The 23,357-nt window shown below is 33.4% G+C and overlaps 1 protein-coding gene across 36 annotated transcripts in view; it reads right to left on the bottom strand.

The window, feature by feature from the left end:
• Window positions 1–23,357, bottom strand: part of GPHN (gephyrin) — a 620,367-nt gene that overhangs the window by 314,726 nt on the left and 282,284 nt on the right. For all 36 annotated transcript variants that reach the window (XM_026008409.2, XM_026008412.2, XM_072761754.1 and 33 more), the window contains exon 3: window positions 16,712–16,769. In XM_026008409.2, the coding sequence (XP_025864194.1) occupies window positions 16,712–16,769 (58 nt within the window). The remainder of the gene's footprint in view (window positions 1–16,711; window positions 16,770–23,357) is intronic.

Below are 23,357 nucleotides of genomic sequence, written 5' to 3'. Positions count from 1 at the left end.
TCAAATGGCCAATACATCTGTAAAAAGATGCTCAATATTATTAGTCATTGGGAAAACAGAGATTAAAAACAAACTTGAATATCACTAATTTGAAATGATTAAAATGAAAAAAGACTGACAGTACTAATGTTAGTAAGAATATGAAGCAAACTGGAGTTCTTATAAAATGATGATGAGACTATAAATATATATATCTACCTGGGAAAACTGCAGAATCTAATAAAATTATTCACCTCCATAATCTATAAATGAATATTTCTAGGTCATATCTAGCCTGTTAGGCAAATATCTAATGTCTATGTATACATATATGCACCAAAAGACATGCTCAAGATCATATATTGCAGCATTATTCATAATAGCCCCAAACTAGAAACACAAATGTATTTTAACAAAACAATAACTATACTCTATGATAATTTATCAAGTTTATATCTATAATTTGTATACCTTTCTTAATTTGTAGCTCATATAGTATATAGAATATATACTTCAACATAAAGTTTAATTTATGAAAAAGAACACAAATGAAAGCTATGAAACTAGATGACATTACCAAGAGAGTTTAAATATACAGAGAGAACAAATATTAAATACATTATTATTATTTTATTATTACTGAATAAATAAATGAGTGAATGAGAGATTTAAGGAAATTTAGGAACAGGATTCCAATTAAGAGAGAGAGTATCACAGATGGTCAACAGACACATGAAAAGATGTTCGACATCACTCATCATAGAGAAATACAAATCAAAACTACACTGAGATATCAGCTCACATCTGTCAGAATGGCTAAATTAACACAGGAAATAATAGGTGTTGGCGAGGATGTGGAGAGAGGGAAACCCTCTTACTCTGCTGGTGGGAATGTAAACTTGTGTAGTCACTCTGGAAAACAGTATGGATGTTCCTCAAAAAATTAGAAATAGAACTACCCTATGATCCAGCAATTGCACTATTAGGTATTTACCAAAAGGATACAAAAATACGAATATGAAGGAATACACGCACCCTGATGTTTATAGCAGCATCATTAACAATAGCCACATTATGGAAATACCTCAAATGTCCACTTACTGATAAATGGATAAAGAACATGTGGAGTGTATGTGTGTGTGTGATAAAGAACATGTGGAGTGTATGTGTGTGTCTGTATCTCTCTCTCTATATAGATATATATATACATGTATGTGCATATATATACGTATATGTGTATATAGATATATATATACATGATAGAATATTACCCAGCCATTTGACACATGGTTTGAGCTAGAGAGTATTGTGCTAAGTGAAATAAGTCAGTTGGAGACAAATACCATATGATTTCACTCATATGTAGAATTTAAGAAACAAAACAGATGAATATAGTTGGGAGGAAAAGAGAGGAAAACTAAGAAAAAGACTCTTAACCACAGAGAACAAACTGATGGTTATCAGAAGGGAGGATGGTGGGGGGAGGAGTTAAATAGGTGATTAGGATTGAGAAGGGAAATTGTTATGAGCACCAGATGCTGTATTTAAGTGTTGAATCACTAAATTCCACCCCTAAAATGAATACTACACTGTATGTTAACAAACTGGAATTTAAATAAAAACTTGGAGAGAAAAAGAGAGACGGGGTATCAGAAAGTAATATATTGAAGTAAACTGTTCTTAAGTGGGTTTTCAGTATTCATGCAGAAAGACTAGTGAATAAAGCTTTTTATGTGTTCTACTACAACTCATGAACACAAAAGAATCCAGACTCTGAGTATGAATATGGTTCCACCACTAGCTGTGTGATTTGGGCAATTCACTTAAACTCTGTTTGCCCCATTTTTCTCACTTATGAACAGGATAATAATAATATCTACACCTCATTATTTTTTTGAAAATTAAGTTAGCCTTTTTAAAGCACTTACAACAGTGTCTGATAGATAAATATTAAACAAACAAACCAGAATTCTGGCAAAAGGATTTTACTTTATAATTTCACTTTACTAAAGCTTAATTAACTGATAAACTACTAGGTATAAAAAAACTGTTTCAAAAATAAAGGATTTATACACAAAACAAATAGCTTTTCTATATCCTAGCAATAATTAAACAAATGTAATAAAGCAATTCTGATTTTGAGCAGGATGCAGTAGGTCACAGCAGGTCAATACCATACAGTAAGTAAACAAAATCAGATAATTACAAAAATCATACTTTTAAAGCCATAGGAGAACTACAAAGTAAAATTACAGAAATGGAAAAGCATTTCTGAGTTAAACTAACATTTTCTAGTTTTTTCCATCTACCCATCAACCCATCCCTACTGGGAGTATTTGCTGATTTGGATCAAAGGGCTGACTATCAGCTTTTCTATGTTCAGAGTCTCTACTGGGAAAAAAATAAACCAGAAAGCTTTGAGGCATTTAGAAATTAGATACTTAATACATTCAAACACATGGCTGTTTTTTCTTAAAACAATAAGATTGCAGTGCTGTAAAACAAGACAGCAAACTTATTAAAGACAGAGTAAAATCTTTGCACTCTCTTAGTAAACAAAGACCCTCTAGGGAAGTAAGCTTGACCATAGAACAATGCCAGTTTCCCCTTCAAGATATTTGCCAGTTTTTGAGGCTTATATTGGTTAGGCTGCAGGCAAGAAAGCTAGGCTGGGACCTAAGACTATAAGAGCTAAATCTCCTACTGTCATTCAGGGATAAAAGGATGTAAACCCACTATTCTCAACCCAGCTCTAACCCAAATCAGTTTCTGACTGTCAGAGTGAACTGATCAGTTTCTCATACTTTCTGCCTCTCATTAAGAAGGGAAACATTCTATGATGAGTGATAAATCATCTATAAACAATATGGTTTCTTAATGTATAAAATAAATTTATAATAATTATTTGGCATGCAAGAAAACAACTCAGTATTAAGACAAAAAAAAAAAACAAAAAAAAAACAAGATGAAAAATCCCACAACAGATGCACAGGGAGTATGCTGCCAAGAACTTTAAACCATAATTAATATATTCAAGAAAATAGAAGAAAGTTTAAAAAAAATAGATGAAATGATGGGAAATTTCAACAGAAAATTAGAATCTATAAAAAAATTACATGGACACATTATTAGCACATAAAATTACAATGACCTGGAACTCAGATCTAAATGGTAGGTTTATCAGGATTAAAGACTGTAAACACAGGTCAAAAGGAAAAATGGTGTAGAATACAAGAATATTAAAGACAAACAAAAAAAGTTACAAACTGATGTAGAGAAAGTAGAAAGAATGAACAATCAGAACAGGACAAACCATTTATGTGAGACATATGTTCAAAAGGTATAGTATCAGTATAATCAAAACCCAAAAAGAGAAGACAGAATGGGAAGAAGCAATAGTCAAAAACAATGTTTAAAAATCTCCTCCAATTACTATGAGAAATAGTAAAAGGGAATGATTAATATTAAAAAACATAACAGGTGCATGTTGTAATCACCAGAAAAACCCAGCCAGAAATCCAAGAAACTCCCACAACAAACAACACTCAAACTATGTATAAATAACAAATTGATAAAAGGAAAAAAAAATAATACAAGCCACTCTATTAATCTAAAGGAAAACAAAAAAAGGAGAGGAGACAGAAACTAATGAGCCAAATAGGAAACAATAAAAACTGTATTAATAATTATGATAAATGTAATGTGAAAAACTAGTGTTTCAGAAAAAAAGTTCAAAAATGTTTATGAGACATTTATATTTTAAATATAATAACAAGAAAAGACAAAAACATATGATAAAAAAAGAAATGTCATGCAAACATCAACCAAAGTATAGTGGTTGTAGCAATATTATATCAAACCAAGTAGACGATAAGGCAACAAATGTTAGATGAAGAATATTTTGTATTGATAAGATAATCAATTCAATAAGCATATATAAAAATATTTTATAAACAACCAGTAACATAGCTATAAAAATATAAGGCAGAATTTGATAGAATTAAAAGGAGAAATAGACAAATCTCTATCATAGTTATTTATATACAGCACTAAATCCAACCCTGCAGAAGGCACAGACTTTTTCAAGTGCAAATGTAACAATTACCAAAATAGGCAATCCATGGACCATAAAGCTGCTGCCTGAGAGTCTTGCTTCTACTCAGCCTGAAGGTAGGTGGTAAATAAGATTCTTCTTCTTGGAACAATGAGAGGCCTTTAGTGACCCTCAAAAACGAGGACTTATCAAAAATAAATCAGCCTATTTAGACAATCACAAAGGTTCAACAGATAACTAAGAACAAGCGCAAGCGTGAATGAAACATTCATATTCTACATTCTAAGGAGTCCTAAGACAACTCCTTCAAGATTGAGGGGAGGTAGCTGTTTTGCCCAATACATAGAAGCAAACAGAGAGTTAAGCAAAATGAAGAGACAGAGAAACATTTTCCAATTGTGAAAACAAGATAATACCTCAAAAAAGGCCTTAATGTTAAAGAGGTGAATTATCTGATAAATCAAAATAATAGTCATAAATGTGCTCACTGAACTCTCAGGAGTAGAATGGAAGAACACAGTGAAAACTTTAACAGAGATATAGAAAATATAAGAAAGTATCAAACAGAAGACACAGAACTAAAGAATATAATAACTGAATTGAAAAATACACTAGAAGACTTCAACAGTTGACTTGATGAAATGAAGACTGGATCAGTGAGCTGGAAAACAAAGCATTAGCACTCATCCAGACAAAGAAGCAAATAGAAAAGAGAATTTTATAAAATGTAGATAACTTAAGAGACTGATACAACAATATTAAGTGGAGTAACATTTGTGAAGGAGAAGAGGTGGGGGGGGGGTGTAGAAAATTGATTTTAGGAAATAGTTGCCATAACCTTCTCTAATGTAGAGAGGGAAACAGACATCCATGTCCAGGAAGCCCAGAGAGTTTAAAAAAAAAAATATGGACCCAAAGAGATCCACATCAAGACACATTATAGTTAAAATATAAAAGTTAAAAATAAAGAGAAAATCGTAAAAACAGCAAGAGAAAAACAACTTGTTAAATACAGGGGAAACCCAAAAAAGCTATCAGCAGATTTCTCTGGCAAAACTTTGAGGTCAGAAGAAAGTGGCATGACATATTTGAAGTCTTAAAAAGAGAAATTCAACTAAGAAAACCCTACCTGACAAGATTATTATTCAGAATTGAAGGAGAGATAAAGAATTTTTCAGATAAGCAAAAGCTAAAGATGTTCATCACCAATAAACTGGCCTTATATGAAATGTTAAAAGGAATTTTTTAAACAGAAAAAAATGGCATTAAATAATAACAAAAAAAACTAATGCAAGTAAAAATGTCACCAGAAAAGATAACTAGAGGGGATCCCTGGATGGCGCAGCGGTTTGGCGCCTGCCTTTGGCCCAGGGCGCGATCCTGGAGACCCGGGATCGAATCCCACGTCAGGCTCCCGGTGCATGGAGCCTGCTTCTCCCTCTGCCTGTGTCTCTGCCTCTCTCTCTCTCTCTCTCTCTCTCTCTGTATAACTATCATAAATTAAAAACAAAAACAAAAACAAAAAAAAAGAAAAGATAACTAGATAGTAAAGATAGCAGATAAGTCACTTATGAAGCTACTATGAAAGGTGAAAAACAAAAGTAACAAAATTAAACTAAAATAATTAGTTAAGGGTTACATAAAAATAAAGCAGATAAAGTGTCACATCCAAAACATAAAACTTTGGGAGAAGTTGTAAAAATGTAGTTTTGGAATGTGTTTAAATTTAACTTGCTATCAACCTAAATAGATAGTTCTGTACATAGAATGTTATATGTGAACTCCACAGTAACCACAAACCACAGTAACCACAGTAACCTCACAAACCACAAAGGAAAAACTTATAGTAAATATACAAAAGAAAATATAAAAGAAATCTAAACATTACACTAAAGAAAGACAACATCCCATAAAAGAGAAGAAACAGAGAAGAATTACAAAAACAGCCAGAAAACAATGAATAAAATGGCAGTAAGTATATATCTATCAATAATTACTTTAAATGTAAATGAACTAAATGCTTCGATCAAAAGATATAGTGACTAAATGGACAAAAAAACAAAAACAAAAACAAAAAACAAGACTCATCTACATACTTCCTATAAGAGACTCATTTTGGCAGTAAAGACATATACTGACTGAAAGTGAAGGGATGGAAAAAGATATTCCATGAAATACAAATGCAAATAGTATAGCTATACTCATATCAAACAAAACAGATTTTAAAGCAAAGACAGTAATAAAAGACAAGGAAGGGCATTACATAATGATAATGCAGAAGGAAGATATAACATTATAAATATTAAACACCCAACATTGGAGCACCAAAATAATACAGCTATTATTAGCAGGCCTAAAGGGGGAAATTGACAGCAATACAATAATATTAGGGGACTTTTAATATCCTACTTACATGAAAAGATAAACCACCAAGACAGAAAATCATAAGGAAGAATCAGCCTTTAACAAAATATTAGAGCAGATGGACTTAATAGTTATATACAGAACTTGCCTTCCAAAAGTAGCAAATACACATTCTTCTCAAGTGCACATAGAACATTCTATTCTCCGGGATACTCCATATGCTAGGCCATAAGACAAGTCTCAGTAAGTTCAAGAAGACTGAAATCATATAAAGCATCTTTTCCTACCACAATTATGTGAAACTAGAAATCAATTACAAGAAGGAAATTAGAAAAAATCACTAATACATGGTGATAAATAACACACTACTGAACAACCACTGGGTCATCAAAGAAATATAAGGAAGTAAGCACACACACACAAACACACACACACACACAAGCAAACCTTGAGAAAAATGAAAACAAAACAAAACAAATCTAAAACAAAAGAAATCTAAAATCAAAATTTGTTGCATACAGCAAAAGCAGTTGAGACATTCATAGCAATCCAAGCCTACTTGAGGAAACAAGAAAAATATCAAACAATCTAAATTTAACACATAAAAGAATTAGGAAAAAAACAAACCAAGCTTAATGGTAGTATAAGAAAGGATATAATAAATAACAGAATGAAATAAATACTAAAAAGACAGAAGATCAATGAAAAGTTGTTCTTTGAAAAAATAAAACTGATAAAACTTTCAATTAGATTTATCCAGAAAAAAAGAGTAGGCTCAAGTAAACCAGAAATGAAGAGAAGTTATAACTTATACCACAGAGTCATAAGAGATTACTATGAACAACTACATGCCAACAAATTGAACAACCTAGAAAAAAAAAAGATAAATTCCTAGATATATACTATCATATAAGACTGAATGAGGAATAGAAAATATAAATAAAGTAATCACAAGTAAGGAGACTGGATCAGTAATCAAAAACATCCCCTAAGGTAAAAGTTCAAGACCCAAAGGCTTCACTGGTAAAATCTATCAAACATTCAAAAATGATTTAATAGCTATCCTTCTTAAACTCCTCCAAAAAGCTGAACAGGAAGATATGCTTTCAAACTCATTTTACAAAGCCAGTATAACTCTGACACCAAAACAAGGGCACTGCAAAAATATAAAAACTATAATCCAATATCCTTTATAGAGATGCAAAAATCTTGAACAAAATATTAGTAAACTGAATTCAGAAATACATTAAAAAGATCATATATCATGATCAAAGTGGAGCTTAATTCCAGGGATGCAAAAATGATTCAACATTCACAAATTAATCAACATTATATCCATTAACAAAATGAAAGAAAAAAATCATAAAATCATTTCAATAGATGCACAAAAAGCATTTGACAAAATACAATCTCCACTTATGATAAAAACCATCAACAAAGTGGGCATAGAGGGAATGTATCTCAACATAATAAAGGCTATATATGTCACACCCATAGCAAACGTCATACTCAATAGTTAAAAGCCGCAGGTTTTTTTTATCTAAGATCAAGAATAAGACAAGGATGTCAACTCGCCCTGGTTTTATTCAACATATTAAAAGTCGTAGCCACAGCAATTAGGTAAGAAAAGAAATAAAAGGTACAAATTGAAAAGGAAGCAGAACTATCACTACTTGCAGATGACATACTACATATAGAAACCCTAAATACTGCACCAAAAATTATTATGCAAAAATATGACAAATTTATACACACTAATAATGAATTATTCTGAAAAAGAAATCAAGAAACAATCCACTTTGGGGCACCTGAGTGGCTCAGTGATTGAATGTCTGCCTTTGGCTCAGGGCATGATCCCGGGGGTCTTGGGATCAAGTCCTGCATCAGGCTCCCCACAGGGAACCTGCTTCTCCCTCTGCTTGCGTCTCTGCCTCTCTCCATCTTTCATGAATAAATAAAATCTTAAAAAAAAAGAGAAACAATCACCTTTACAATTTCATTCAAAAGAATAAAATGCCTAGGAAAAAATTTAACCAAAGAGGTAAAAGACCTTTAAGCTAAAAAATACCAGAAACTGGTGAAAAAAATTGAAGAAGGCACAAAAATGGAAAAAAAAAAAACAACATTCCATATGCATGGATTGAACAAATATTGTTAAAATGTCAGTACTAACCAAAGCAATTTACATTTAATGCAATCCCTATAACATCAGCATTTTTCACAGAACTAGAACAAATAATCCTAAAATTTGTATGGAACCACAAAAGACCTCTAATAGCCAAAGCAAACAAATAATAAAAAAGAAAAAGAAAAGCAAAGCTAGAAGCATCACAATTCAAGGCTTTGAGTTATATTATAAAGCTGTGGTGATCAAGACAGTATGGTATTGGCATAAAAACAGACACACAGATCAATGGGAACAGAAGACCTAGAAATGGACTCATACTGTATGGTCAACCAATCTTCAACAAAGCAGGAAAGAATATCCAATGGAGAAAAGGCAATCACTTCAACAAATGCTGTTGGAAAAACTGGACAGCGACATGCAAAAGAATGAAACTGGACCACTTTCTTACACCATATATAAAAATAAATTCAAAATGGATGAAAGACCTAAATGTGAGACAGGAATCTATCAAAATCCAGAGGAGAACACAGAAGTAAACTCTTTGATACCAACTGTAGCAACTTCTTACTAGATGTGTCTCCTGAAGCAAAGGAAACAAAAGCAAAAATGAACTACTGGGACTTCATCAAGACCAAAACCTTCTGCACAGTGAAGGAAACAATCAATAAAACTTAAAGGCTACCTATGGAGTGGCAGAAGATATTTGCAAATGACATATCTGATAAAGGGGGTTAGTGTCTAAAATCTATAAAGAACTTATCAAACTCAACATCCAAAAACCAAACAATCTAGGTAAGAAGTGGGCAGAAGACACAAAGAGACATTTTTCTAAAGAAGACATCCAGGTGGCTAACAGACATATGAAAAGATCTCAACATTGCTCATCATCAGGGAAATACAAATCAAAACTACACTATCATTTCACACCAATCAGAATGGCTAAAATTGAGTTAATTTTTGTATCAGGTATGAGATTTAGGTTGAGGTTCTCTTTTTTTGGTTATGGATATCCAACTGTTCCAACATCATCTGTTGAAAAGGTTCATTGAATTGCTTTTATAGCTTCATTAAAAATCTATTGAACATATCTAAATCTACTTATGGGTTGTCTACTTTGTTTCATGTGTCTGTCTTTCTGCCAATACTACACTGTCTTTACTGTAAACCTTATCATTGGATAGAGATCATTGGATTGTCTTTCCACTTTTTCTTTTTCAAAATTGCATTAACTGTTCTAGAACCTAGATTTTTTCATATAATTTTAGAAAAAATTTATATAATTGTATGTCTACAAAACACTGGTTAGGTTTTTGACTGGAATTGCATAAACCTATATATCAATATGGGAAGAATGGACATCTTTGGTGTTCATGAACATAGCATACCTGTCCATTTCTTTAGCATTTTGTAGTTGTCAGCATACAGATTACCTCGTGTGTTCTTAAGTGTACATTGATTTCTTCAGCATTTTGTAGTTGTCAGCATACAGATTACCACATGTGTGTTCTTAAGTGTACACCTAAGTATTTAACTTTCTTTGGAGTGATGGTAAATAATATTGTTTTAAATTTCAGTTTCCAACTAGTGTGAGCATATAAAAATGCAATTAGAGTTTCTGTGTGTGCATGTGATCTTATATTCCCCAAATTAACTCACTTAACTTAGTAGTTGTAGGAATTTTTCTGTAGATATTTTTTTCCATGTAAACAATCACACAATCTGCAAATAGGGAGTTTTGTTTCTTGCCAAATTTTGTGCCTATATATATATATATATATATATATATATATATATATTTGCCTTATTGTGCTACTTAGACTTCTAGTAATAAGTTGAAAATGAGTAGTGAAAGCAGACAACCTTGTTGTAGCTTCTGATCTTTGGAGGAGAGTATTAATTTTTTTTCTCTCACCATTAAGTATGTTGTTAGCAATAAGTTTTTTGTAGATGCTCTTTATTAAGTTCAGGAAGTTTCCCTTTATTCCTAGTTTGCTGGAAGTTTTTTTTACCATGAATGCATTTTATTTTGTCAAACGTGTTTACTGCAGTTGATATAATCATATACTCTTTCTTTAGCTTGTTGATATGGTGGATTAGACTGATTGCTTTCCCATGTTGGATACGTTTTGCATACCTCAAATAAATCCCATTTGGTAGTGGTGTATAATTTTTTTTTAAGCCTTGTTGGATTTAATTTGGTAATATTTGTAGATTTTAAGTTCATAATAAATAGAGGTCTGTAGTTTTTTTTTTTGTACTATGTTTTCCTGATTTTGTTATCAGAGTAATATTAGTCTCATAAAATAAGGTGGGTAGTATTTCCTCCCTTTCTATTTTCTGGGAAAGACTGCCTAAAATTGATGTCAATTCTTCTTTAATGTTGGCAGAGCTCTCCAGTGAAACCATCTGGGCCTGCAGATTTGTTTATTAAGAGGTTTTTCATTATAAATTTAGTTTCTGTAATGTTTATAAGACTATACACATTGTCTATTTGATCTTGATTAATTTCGGTAGTTTGGGGGTTTCGAGGAAGTGGTCCATTTCTGGTAAGTTGTTTAACTTATGAGTATAAAGTTTTTATAGTATTTTCTAATTATCTACTTAATTGATGGAAGATTTGTAGTTGTAGTCTTTGTTCAATCCTGGTTGGTATCAGTGATTTTATCTTTTCTCCTTTATCTTTGTTAGTCTAGTGTGTATCAATTTTATTGGGTCTTTAAGAGTCAGCTTTTTTTCCATCATTTTTTCCCCATTGTTTTACTCTTTTCAATTCCATTGATACTAATTCTTGAGAATTACTGTCTTCTTGCTTTGACAATATTTGGTTCATCTTCTTCTAGTTTCTTGAGAAAGCAGCATGGATTACTGACTTGAGAACTTCCCTCATCTCAAGAAATTAATGTTTTCACACTATATCTTTTTCTAACTTTTTACTTTCAAACTACCTATGTCATTATTTTTGAAATGAGTTTCTTGAGAATAACATATATTGAATCATTTCTAAAAATCCATTATGTCAATCTGTCTTTTTCACTGGTATATTTGAATTATTTATATATTTAAGGGAATTACTGACATTTTAGGATTTAAATGTGTCATTTTACTATTTGTCTCAGTGTCTTGTTTCTCATTGCTTATTGGGGATTACTTGAACAAATCTTAGGATTCCATCTTAATTTACAGTGTTTTTGAGTATATTGGTTTTTCTTTTTTTAAGATTTTATTTATTTATTCATGAGAGACACAGAGAGAGAGAGAGAGGCAGAGACACAGGCAGAGGGAGAAGCAGACTCCATGCAGGGGGCCCGATGTGGAACTCAATCCCGGGACTCCAGGATAACACTCTGAGCCAGAGGCAGATGCTGAGCCACCCAGGCGTCCCTCTTTTTAAATCTTAATTAAGTTTTCTCATTTCCTTTCCAATTCTTTTTAGAGAATTTATTTATTCTTACAGGGTAGGTTTTCTCGTGGCAAATTCTTTAAGTTTTCTTTTGTCTGAATGTGTCCTTATTTCCTTTTCATTTCTGAAGAATAATTTCACTGGATTTGGGCTTCATGATTGACAGTTCTTTATTTCAGCACTTGAAAAACTTGTTCCACTTCCTTCTGGCACAACTGTTTTCCACCACCATCCCCTAATCAGTCATTTATATTGGTGATTGTACTTTTTAGTTCTGTAATTAACATTTTGTTCCTTTTTGTAATTTCTATTTTCTTCATTTGTTTCAAGAAAATCAGTAATTGCTTGTTGAAGCATTTTTATGATAACTGCTTTGGAATCTTTGTCAGATAATTCTAACATCTGATTCATCTTTGTGTTGGGGTCTGTTGCCTTTTTTGTTTTGTTTTTCACTGAAGTTGTGGTTTTCTCTGTTCTTAGTATGATGATTTTTTACTGTACCCAGGGCATTTTGGACATTATGAAATTCTAGATCATATTTAATCATCATCTTCTTCTTCTTTTTTTTTTTTTTTTAGCAGCTGTCCCTTTGTTGTGGTATAGTATGAGGGCCATATAAATATCTATATTCAGTTTCTTGCTGGGTCCCACTGACACCACTCTGGCAAAATTGAGGAATGGATTCATACTACTTCATTAAAGACAATAGGGAAGAAGTTTAGGTCCTCTCTCGGCCCTGCTGAAACGTTTCTGGCAAAAGTGGGGCATCACCTTGTTCCACATTATTGATAGTATGGGGTAGATGTTCAGCTGCCTGCTGCACCCTGCTGACACCAAGAGGGGAAGCACTAGGTTAACTTTTACTGAGAATGAAAAATCAATTATCCCCATCTCATTCAGTCTTATTGATACAGACCGGGATGGAGTCACATCTCCCTTACAGGCCTCAGAGACACATGAAATGGAAGGTAAAGGAGAGTGGTGAGTAGCTCCACCTTGCACTGTCTCTTTAGTGTAACTGCTGCTTGGTGGGGGTGGAGACTCAGCTCATTACTGGACTCTATTAAGAATATCCTCCTATAGGAAGGAGAACACAGCCTATTTCCCCTGGGCTGTAGAAGATCAACTACTCACTTTGCCCCATCTACAATATCCTAGCAGGGAAATCAGAGCCCTGTCTACTCTATGGGAGTGTGGGAGACCAACAGTTCCCGGCTCAGCCCTGCCAATGAACACTACCAGGGGAAGGATTCAAAGCTTTGCCATCTGCTTCTGGGGATAGCAGGGGTGAGGTGGAAGATCAGCTTTCTGCGTGGCTCTGCTAAAACTCTGGGGAAGCTAAGTAGCCCATTGGTGTCTGGCTAGAGTAAGGTGTGTATTGCCAAAGGCTTTTGTTCTGTTAGTCCTGGGTCCTTTGAATTTAAGGGACAGGCTCTCCTAGGTGTTTGTGTTTTGTTTTGTCTGTACTTGGTGTTTCCAAGTTAGAGGCTTCATCAGTGTCCTGTTCAGATTAAATAGGAGACAAAAAGGAAACCCAGCTAACTCTGCTGTGTCATTCCTCAAGTCCTTCAGTCCTTAGAAAGTCTGATTTCTTCTTCCTACCCTCAGAGTCTTTCTATGCTTGTTTATTTTGTAATATCCAAGGATTTTTAGTTATAAAAGAAAAGATTTGGGAAGAATAGAGCTACTGTATTTTAGCTAGAACCAAGTCTCCTCAGTAGGAATACTTTTGAAACTTGATAAACTTACTGTAATACTATCTGGAGCAATTAATACACAAGCCAACAGTATTAAAAAAAACCCCACAAACATTTCCTATTATGTTAAAGAAGCACTATAACTAAAGCAATATGGTGCTGGCAGTGGAATAAATAGATTGATAAAACAAAAGTTCAGGAAAAGACAGCTTATGTATGTGTAAATGTGTGTCGAAACATGAAAATTTAGAATATGATAAATGAGGCAATTCAAACCAGTGGAGGACAAGATTTTTTTTCAATAAATTGGGCTGGGAAAATAAAGGTACATTTGAAAAATATTTTGTAAGTTTAGTCATCCCATATATAAAAATAAACATACCAATATAAATTGCGGATAAAGAATTAATACTTAAATATTTCTACTTAAAATAAACATACCCAACGTAATAGTATACCTGGCTAACTATCTTGGAAAACAGTTTGATTTCATACAGAAAAGTTGAAAATACACATTACTGAAAACTCAGGGATTCCATTCCTCAGTATATACCTCAAAGAAACTCTCACACAAGATACTTTTATAAGAATTTTATAGCATCATTTTTCATAATAGCTCTAAATGGAAACAAGGTGAATGTCCATCATGTGTAGGATGTCTAAATAATTTGAGGCACAATGGAGTATTTTACAGCGAAAACAAAAACCAAAAAAAAGAACAAAAACAACCTCCTCACAAAAAACTTAGCTATAGACAACAATATGAATAAATCTCACAGTGTCAAACCAAAGTCAGGCATAAGAGAATGCATACACTGTGATTCAATTCATATTAAATTCAAAGAGAAACACAAATAAATGTTAATATTTAGGGACGTGTATAAGAGTAAAACTAAATAAAAGGAATGGAAATTAATAAAAACTCAGGCAATAGTCATGACTGGGCCAGGAATGTATTTGCATTTATCCCTTAAGCTTTTGGCCAAGCATCCACTATGTGGTGATTTATTGTAATCAATCAATAAATGCTTAGTTCCAACTATGGATGAACTAAATAATAATTTCTAGTGCTAGAAATATTGTGAAGATTATCATACTTTGTAAAAACTGAATTATGTTTTATTAATCAATCATATTTTAATAATAAAAATAAACATGAATATTTACATGTGGTATATTGTGGATGTATTTCAAATTTGAACTCAATTGTATTATTTAGATAATTTAAAATTACTGTTATTTATCAAGTAAAATGAACAGTACAACCATATGTTTCACATTTCCTCCACTCAAAACAAGATACCTGATTTCAGTTGAAAATGCTAATGGTGCCATCAAATAAATGTTGATAAAATATTTTATAACAGGTTTTCTTCCAACACATTTGAAACAAGAATCAATTTCATATTTTTTATGCCTCTAGCTTCAAACTCTCTGAAGCTATTTTAGATATACCACCAGTAATCAATTTTAAAAATCAAAGTAATGTCACCCTGTCATCCATGAATCATGTTTTTTTGAAGGAATCTCCTGAAGGATAAATATTCTAACTCTAGAATTTCAAAAAACACAATGAAAAAATTACTTCTTTAGAGAAAAGACACTATAAAAAATAGGCAGTGTTTCTGATAATTAAACTAATAAAAAATATATGAATCCTTTGGTTCTTGAATAGGTCAACAATTTTGGTTCACTGTTACTACCTTATATAGATTTTTAAGGTGATTTCATTAACTAGGATGGCCTCAAGTAATTCTTTTTTTTTAAATTTTTTATTTATTTATGATAGTCACACAGAGAGAGAGAGAGGCAGAGACACAGGCAGAGGGAGAAGCAGGCTCCATGCACCGGGAGCCCGACATGGGATTCGATCCCAGGTCTCCAGGATTGTGCTCTGGGCCAATGGCAGGCGCTAAACCACTGCACCACCCAGGGATCCCTCAAGTAATTCTTAGATAAGGACAAATCTCAATATTAATTGAAAGATAAAATTACCTTTCTTCTGAGGTTCAGGCTGATTTCACCAATGACTTAATGGGTATTTAGTTATCTGAGAGGGATCTCAAATTTAGTAAGTCCAAAACTTACCCTCTTTCTTCTCAAACTTATTCTTTCTACTTCCTCTTTAAGTTAATAGCAACACAACCTGGTTTGGACCTAAGGTTTCTCCCAAAGTATTTTATGAATTTATATCAAGTTGGAATGAGTCTTTTGACAATCCTGCTTTTTTTTTTAAATGCTAGAATGTAATTATTGGCTATATACATGTGACATATTGGCACTAATAGTATATTACATAATAGACTAATGATATTAACTGATTTCAAAATACTGTGAGAAAATGAACAATTACTGATGAAGATTTGAACTTATTGAACTTGATTTTACAAAGTTTGATTAAATCAAGCTTAATGATTTGTTCAGATCTTTACATGTCATGGTTAACAAGTTAACTCAATATTGTTATCCTTGACTATTGCTATCCATTTGTTAAATTTTGTTTATATAATATATGGTAAGTTTAGTTTTTATTGGATTGTAAATTGCTCTTAGAGGAGGGCCACATGATATGCCAGAAGATAGTCCATAGGATTAAGTAAAATGTTAAAAACAGAAGAATACAGATGATTTAATTTTTCAAGAATAAGGTCAAGTTTTCATTTAATGTACTATAAATTTTAACTTGCAATTAGCTACTGTGTTTTCAGTGGAATCAAGAAATATTTTCTGGAAACAGGTATTATTTATAATTATTGAAAACTTACAGGGAAAATAAAACAACTTGAAAGATAATCCATTTTGCATAGTAAATGATAATGTACAGTGTTTCTTAAGTAGAGTTTCAATAAATTTCACATAAAAGAGTTCCTTTTAGATCCTCCAAATATTTTTCATACAAATGCATTGATAATAGTAATTGAAATCTGATGAGGGTTATCTTATATTTTTAAATTCAAATAAGATAACTGTGAATTAAATGACGTTCCAACACATCCAAAGATTCAATAGTATAAAGAAAAAGCAATCCTTTCCCCACCTACCCGGCATGATACTAAGTCTTCTTAGAGATGAAAAATGGCATACTATACCTTGATTTCTTCTATTTCATCTGGTACTATCTTGTATGCTGATATAGTCCCACCCAACCTGAAATTAGGAAAAGAAAATATTCTCAAAACTGGCAATAGTGTATAAAAATATATGGACTATTTCTACACTTAGGCATCAGACTGCCACCATTAATTGTCCATTGCCCACCCCAAGAACCGGGAATAAAAATGAACTTTTCATGCTTAAATTTTCCATATATTACTTAAAAAGAGTTGGATGATGACTACTAAAAGAGGAAACATAAAATTATATTTTTAGCTGTAAACTTCTCTTATTGATACTTTTTTAATAATGCTACTACTTTTACTGATGGACTCTGTCACAACTAAGATGTAGCAAGAACTAATAGCAGACATGTTATTTCCTTTTGTGGTTTGTTTTTAATTAACAGAATTTACTTTTTAGAGCAGTTTTGACTTTATGAAAAATTGAGTAGAAAATAAAGAGATTTACTTCCCAGATGCCCCACCAAGTTTCCTTGTTATTAACATCTCATCTTAGTATTGTACATGAGTCACAATTGATGAATCGATAATCATTTTGTTTCTTTTTAAAATTAATTTAAATAAGGAGTCAGAGAAATGTGTGTGTATGTCCATATTTGTCCAAGGAAAACAGATGAATGTTTAAGGGTTACAATTTAGTCCCTAAAATACGATCTTTGCCTTAAAGCAGTGAGGTTACTGCCATGTTCACCTGTTTAAAATTGTGTTGTTTTTGTTTTTGTTTTTTTTTTAAAGAAAGTCACTAAGATTTATATGTAACACTTATCATCTGCCAGTTATATCATATATTATCTAATTTAATTCTTATAACTCTTGCCATTGTAAAGAGGATAATGAGACACAGAATGATTCAGTAATTTTCACAATTGAAGGAAGTAATTGAGATGAACATTAAGTGTAAAATATATACCAAATTTAAAGTATTTAGTATAAAAAAAAGGTTAATTTAAAAATACTGAATGCATCCTAATAATATATTGGATATATTGAGTTAAATTATATTTTTAAAAATGTTTTTAATAAGTTAATCCAGACAAATTAATTTTATTAAAAAGTCTACATTTAAACCCTTTAATATTACAATTATCCTTGCTAATGGAAAAAGTGTTCAAACCTTGCTTTGAGAACTACTTCCTAGATTTGAAGTGCCATGTTTGAATGCTGAAACATTAATGACATTTAACTTAATTCATATTATACAACATATATAAATGATATACTAAATAAGAACATAGTAAGATAAGTAACAAGACTAGATGTTATCAAAATGAAAAATTATGTAACTACCCATAAAAGGTTTGAAGTATGCACTTAAAAAGTGTTTGCACTGTCAATTATTAAACTTTTAAATTAAAAGTTGAGATTGTTGGAATATCAATAAAGAAATTAGAGAAAGAGCTATTGAAAACTCAAGGACAATTTACAGTCTTACAAATAGTGAGTTATTCATTTTATTGTCTGAGTTTATGTTATGTAATAGATACAGCCCAGAAAATGAGAATGCAAAGAAATCATAGTCTTACATAGAAAGAAGCAGACTAAGTAAACAAATGTAATATGATGTACTTAGGTGTCACAATAGAACTAGCCAGAAGTTGAAAGTTTGAAATTATTTCAAAATAAAGTTTTTAAAAAGTATCTATCATTATCAAGTAGACTGGTAATAGTATAAGCAGTCTACAACAACTGTTAAGTAAATGCCACAGATTACAGAAATAGTTTAGATTTGTTAGTACAATAATGATTCAAAGATGCAATGGTGATAATGGTTGACTCGTGGAAGAAAAAATAAAAACAAAGTTGCTATTATAAACTTCAATTTTATTTCAATAAAAAAATCATTTTCTCTGGAATAATGTTGACCACCAGTGCTACACATATTGCTTTTGCTGAAATCCCAACATAGGGAAGGTAGGCTTCTAGATTAGTATCCCTACATTAACTTCAAATCAATCACAATGATTTTAACTATTAAAAAGGCATGTAAATGGAGGAGGAGTTAAGATGACAGATCGGTGACTCAGCTGGTTATAGGGTCTCTCTCAGCCCAGGTCGTGATCTCAGGGGGAGCCCCCCACTGCAAAGAGCTCCCTGCTTGTGGCGAGCTTGATTCTCCCTCTCCCTTTGCCCTTTCCTGCCACCTGTGCTCACTCTTGCAGTGCTCTCTCACCCTCTCTCTCTCTCTCTCTATGTGTGTGTGTGCTGTCTCTCCCTCTCAATAAATAAAATCTTGAAAAAAAAAAGGACCCTAAAGTTGACTTGTTCCTAGAAAACCACATAAATATCAAATCATTCTGAACACCTGAGAAATCAATAGGTGGAGCAGGGCAGTAGGGAACCCTAAAGTTGACCTGTTCCTAGAAAACCACATAAATATCAAATCATTCTGAACACCTGAGAAATCAATAGGTATGAGAAAACAAGTGCTGTAAGTCTACGAGTAGAAACGTACCACCGTTTGGAAGGTAGGAAATGAGACTTTGATCAGGTATGATATAGCTGAGGAGAAAGCAGCAGGGAGGGAACCTACTTAAGGAGGCTACTGCAAAGTATTACCAGCAGTGGAGTGCAGAATCAGAACTCTTAGAAGGCTGCTACAATACCATACAGAGGGGCCTGGCTTAAGGGTGCTCAAGCGGTGAAATCCCAGGTATGAGGGCATAGTCTCATGGGTTAAAAGAATGGGTGGTGCCTAAGTGTGGCACTGTTCCCAGGCACAGGACCATGGAAGCAGGCTGAGGACAGTGAGTACAGATGCCAGTCTGGCTCTGTGTGGCCATAAACTGTCAACCACTGTGTGGTTGTGCAAACACTTTCCTGGGACTGGTGGGGCAAAAGGCAGAGGCCTGGCAAGACATTCCTTGGGAGGAACAGTGCGGGTTCTCACCACAGGAGTCCCTAAAATTTGGTTGGAGTTTTGAAACTCAATTGCATGCCTGAGATAAGAACACTCATGCACAGGCAGGGTGAACACAGAATTCTGAAGGAAACCAAGAAGACAGGAGTGATTGACCGGTCTTCTGTGAGGATGCACTGAAGGGTGGGTGATGGGAATTTTCATCTTTAGGGCTAGAGAGCAGAGCAGGAGCCATATTCATCCTGCCCATCAGTGCTGAGAGCCTTCAGAGAGCAAAACAGCACAACCTACTGGAGTCCAGAGCTGCTTACATGAACCCATGCCTCCCTGCACCATTATGGCACATTTCCATGAGGGCATGTCCACCTGAGAATCAGCACAACACGCCCTTCCTCCAGATGACCAGCACAAACAACTCACTCACACCAAGTTTACTGATCACAGAGGACCACAAAGCATTAGCTTGAGGGAAAAATAGTATCTAGCATTCACTGTTTTTTTATTGTTTAGTCTTTATTATTATTTTCAGGTTTTTTTTACTTTTTCAATTTTTCTAATTTTTTATATATAATTCATAAGTATGCTTATTCTTTGTTTCCTTGCATATATATATATATACACATACATACATATGTATATATGTCTAAACTGAATTTAAAACGATTATAAAGATATCAGCTGGGCTTGAAAAAACCATAGAAGACACTAGAGAACCCCATACCATAGAGAAAGAACTAAAATTTAGGCAAGCTTAAATAAAAAATGCTATAATTAAAATGCAGTGCCAAGTGGAGACCATAAAAACAGGGACAAATTATTCAGAAGAGTGAGTCCGTGATATGTAAGTTAAAATTTTAAAGAAAAACGAAGCTGAAAAAGAAAGAAAAATACGTATCACATATACAATAATAAGCAATGTATCTGAAAAAAAATTAAGATCAACAGTCATAAGACTACTACCTGGACTTGAAAAAAAGGTTAAACGACGCCAAAGAAACCCTTGCTGGAGAGATAAAAGACCTAAAAACTAGTCAGGCTAAAAATAAAAAGAATAAAAAAATAAAAAAGTATAACTGACAAGCAAAACAAATAGGATATAATCACTATGAGGATTGAAGAAGCAGAGGAGAGGATAGGTGATATAGAAGGTAAAATTATGGAAAACAATAAAGCTGAGAAGAAGAGGGAATGAAAACTATTAGAAACTATTAGTTGAAGAAGGTAGATTCAGGGAACTCCGTGAAGCCATAAAGCGAAATAACATCCATATCACAGAAGTTCCATAAGAGAAGAAAAGCAGGAAAAGGGAGCAGAAGGTATATCTGAACAAATGGTAGCTGAGACCTTCCCTAATCTGGGGAAGGAAACAGGCATTCAAGTGCAAGGGACACAGAGAACTCCCCTCAAAATCAACCAAAACAGGTCAACACCATGACACAGCATAGTGAAATCTGCAAAATACAAAGATAAAGAGAGAATTCTAAAAGCAGCTCGGGAGAAAAGGTTCTTAACCTACAACAGTAGACACATAAGGCTGGCAGCACACCTGTCCACAGAGACCTGGCAGCCAGGAGGGATTGGCATGATATATTCAGTGTGCTAAGCAGGAAAAAATATGCAGCCAAGAATACCTTACCCAGCACGGCTGTCATTCACAACAGAAGGAGCGATAAAGAGTTTCCAAGACAAACAAAAACTGAAGGGCTTCGTAAATACTAAGCCAGCCCTGCAAGAAATATTAAAGGGGACCTGTTGAGTGGAAAGAGAGACCTAAAGTAACAAAGACCAGAAAGGAACAGAGACAATCTACAGGAACACCAACTCTACAGGTAATACGATGGCACTAAATTCCTATCTTTCAACAATTACTCTGAATGTAAATGGACTAAGCGCTCCGATCAAAAGACACAGGGTATCAGAATGGATACAAAAACAAGACCCATCGATATGCTGCTCACAAGAGACTCATCTTATACCCAAAGACACCTCCAGATTGAAAGTGAGGGGGTAGAAAACCATTCATCATGCTGGTGGACATCAAAAGAAAGCTGGAGTGGCCATCTTTCTATGAGACAAAGTCGATTTTAAACAGACTGCAATAAGAGCTGAAGACAGACACTGTATCATAATAAAGGGGTCTATCCAACAAGAAGATGTAACAGTTGCAAGTATTTATGTCCCTAACTTGGGAACAGCCAAATCTATAAATCAATTAATAACTAAGTAAACTTGAAAAACTCATTGACAATAATACAATAATAGTAGGGGACTTTTAATACCCCACTCAGAGCAGTGAACAGATCATCTAAGCAGCAGATCAACAAGGAAACAAGAGCTTTGAATGACACACTAAATCACATGGAATTCACAGATATATACAGAGCATTTTATCCTACGGCAGCAGAATACACATTATCTTCAAGTGCACATGGAACATCCTCCAGAATAGATCACATACTGGGTCACAAATCAGGCCTCAACAAGCACAGGAAGATTGAGATCATACCATGCATATTTTCAGACCACAATGCTATTAAACTTGAAGTCAACCACAAGAAAAAATTTGGAAGGACCACAAATACATGGAGGTTAAGGAACATCCTATTAAAGAATGAATGGGTCAACCGGGAAATTAAAGAGGATTTTAAAAAATACATGGAAGCAAATGAAAATGAAAACACAACAGTCTAAAACATTTGGGATGCAGCCAAGGTGGTCCTAAGAGGGAAGTATTTAGCATTACAGGCCTTCCTCAAGAAACAAGAAAAGTCTCAAATACACAACCTAACCTTACACCTAAAGGAGCTAGAAAAAAAGAACAGCAAATAAAGCCTAAATCCAGCAAGAGAAGAGAAATAATAAAGATTAGAGTAGAAATCAATGATATAGAAATAAAAAAAAGGATAGTAGAACAGATCAATGAAACTAGGAGCTGGTTCTCTGAAAAAATTAGTAAGATCGATAAACCCCCAGTCAGACTTATCAAAAAGAAAAGAAGAGAAAAGAAAAGAAAAGAAAAGGAAAGAAGAGAAAAGAAAAGAACAGAAAAGAAAAGAAAAGGGACTCAAATAAATAAAACCATAAATGGAAGAGGAGAGATCACAATGAACACCGAAGAAATACAAATGATTTTAAGAGACTATTATGAGCAATTATATGCCAACAAATTAGGCAATCTGGAAGAAATGGGTATGTTCTTAGAAATATATAAACTACCAAAACTGAAACAGGAAGAAATAGGAAATCTGAATAGGCCCACAAACAGCAAAGAAATTGAAGCAGTAATCAAGAACCTCCCAATAAGAGTCTGGGTCAGAAGGCCTCCCAGCAGAATTCTACCACACATCTAAAGAAGAATTAATACCTATTCCTCTGAAGCAGTTTCAAAAAATAGAAACGGAAGGAAAGCTTCCAAACTCAATTCTCAGTCCCCAAACCAAAGACTCCACCAAAAAAGGAGAATTACAGACCAATATCCCTGATGAAGGAACATGGATGCAAAAATTCTCACCAGGTTACTAACTAACAGGATCCAACAGTACATTAAAAGGATCATTCACTATGACCAGCAGGGATTTATTCCTGGGCTGCAGGGATGGTTCAATATCTGCAAATCAATCAACCTGATCTACCAACATTAATAAAAGAAAGGATAAGAACCATATGATCCTCTCAATAGATGGAAAAAAGCATTTGACAAAATATAGCATCCTTTCTTGATAACAACCCTCTACAGACTAGGGATAGAAGGAACATGCCTCT

This window comes from Vulpes vulpes, chromosome 6 (assembly GCF_048418805.1).
Source record: "Vulpes vulpes isolate BD-2025 chromosome 6, VulVul3, whole genome shotgun sequence".
NCBI lineage: Eukaryota > Metazoa > Chordata > Mammalia > Carnivora > Canidae > Vulpes > Vulpes vulpes.
Note: the sequence above shows the minus strand (reverse complement) of the source record. Positions and strands in the feature narration are given on the sequence as shown.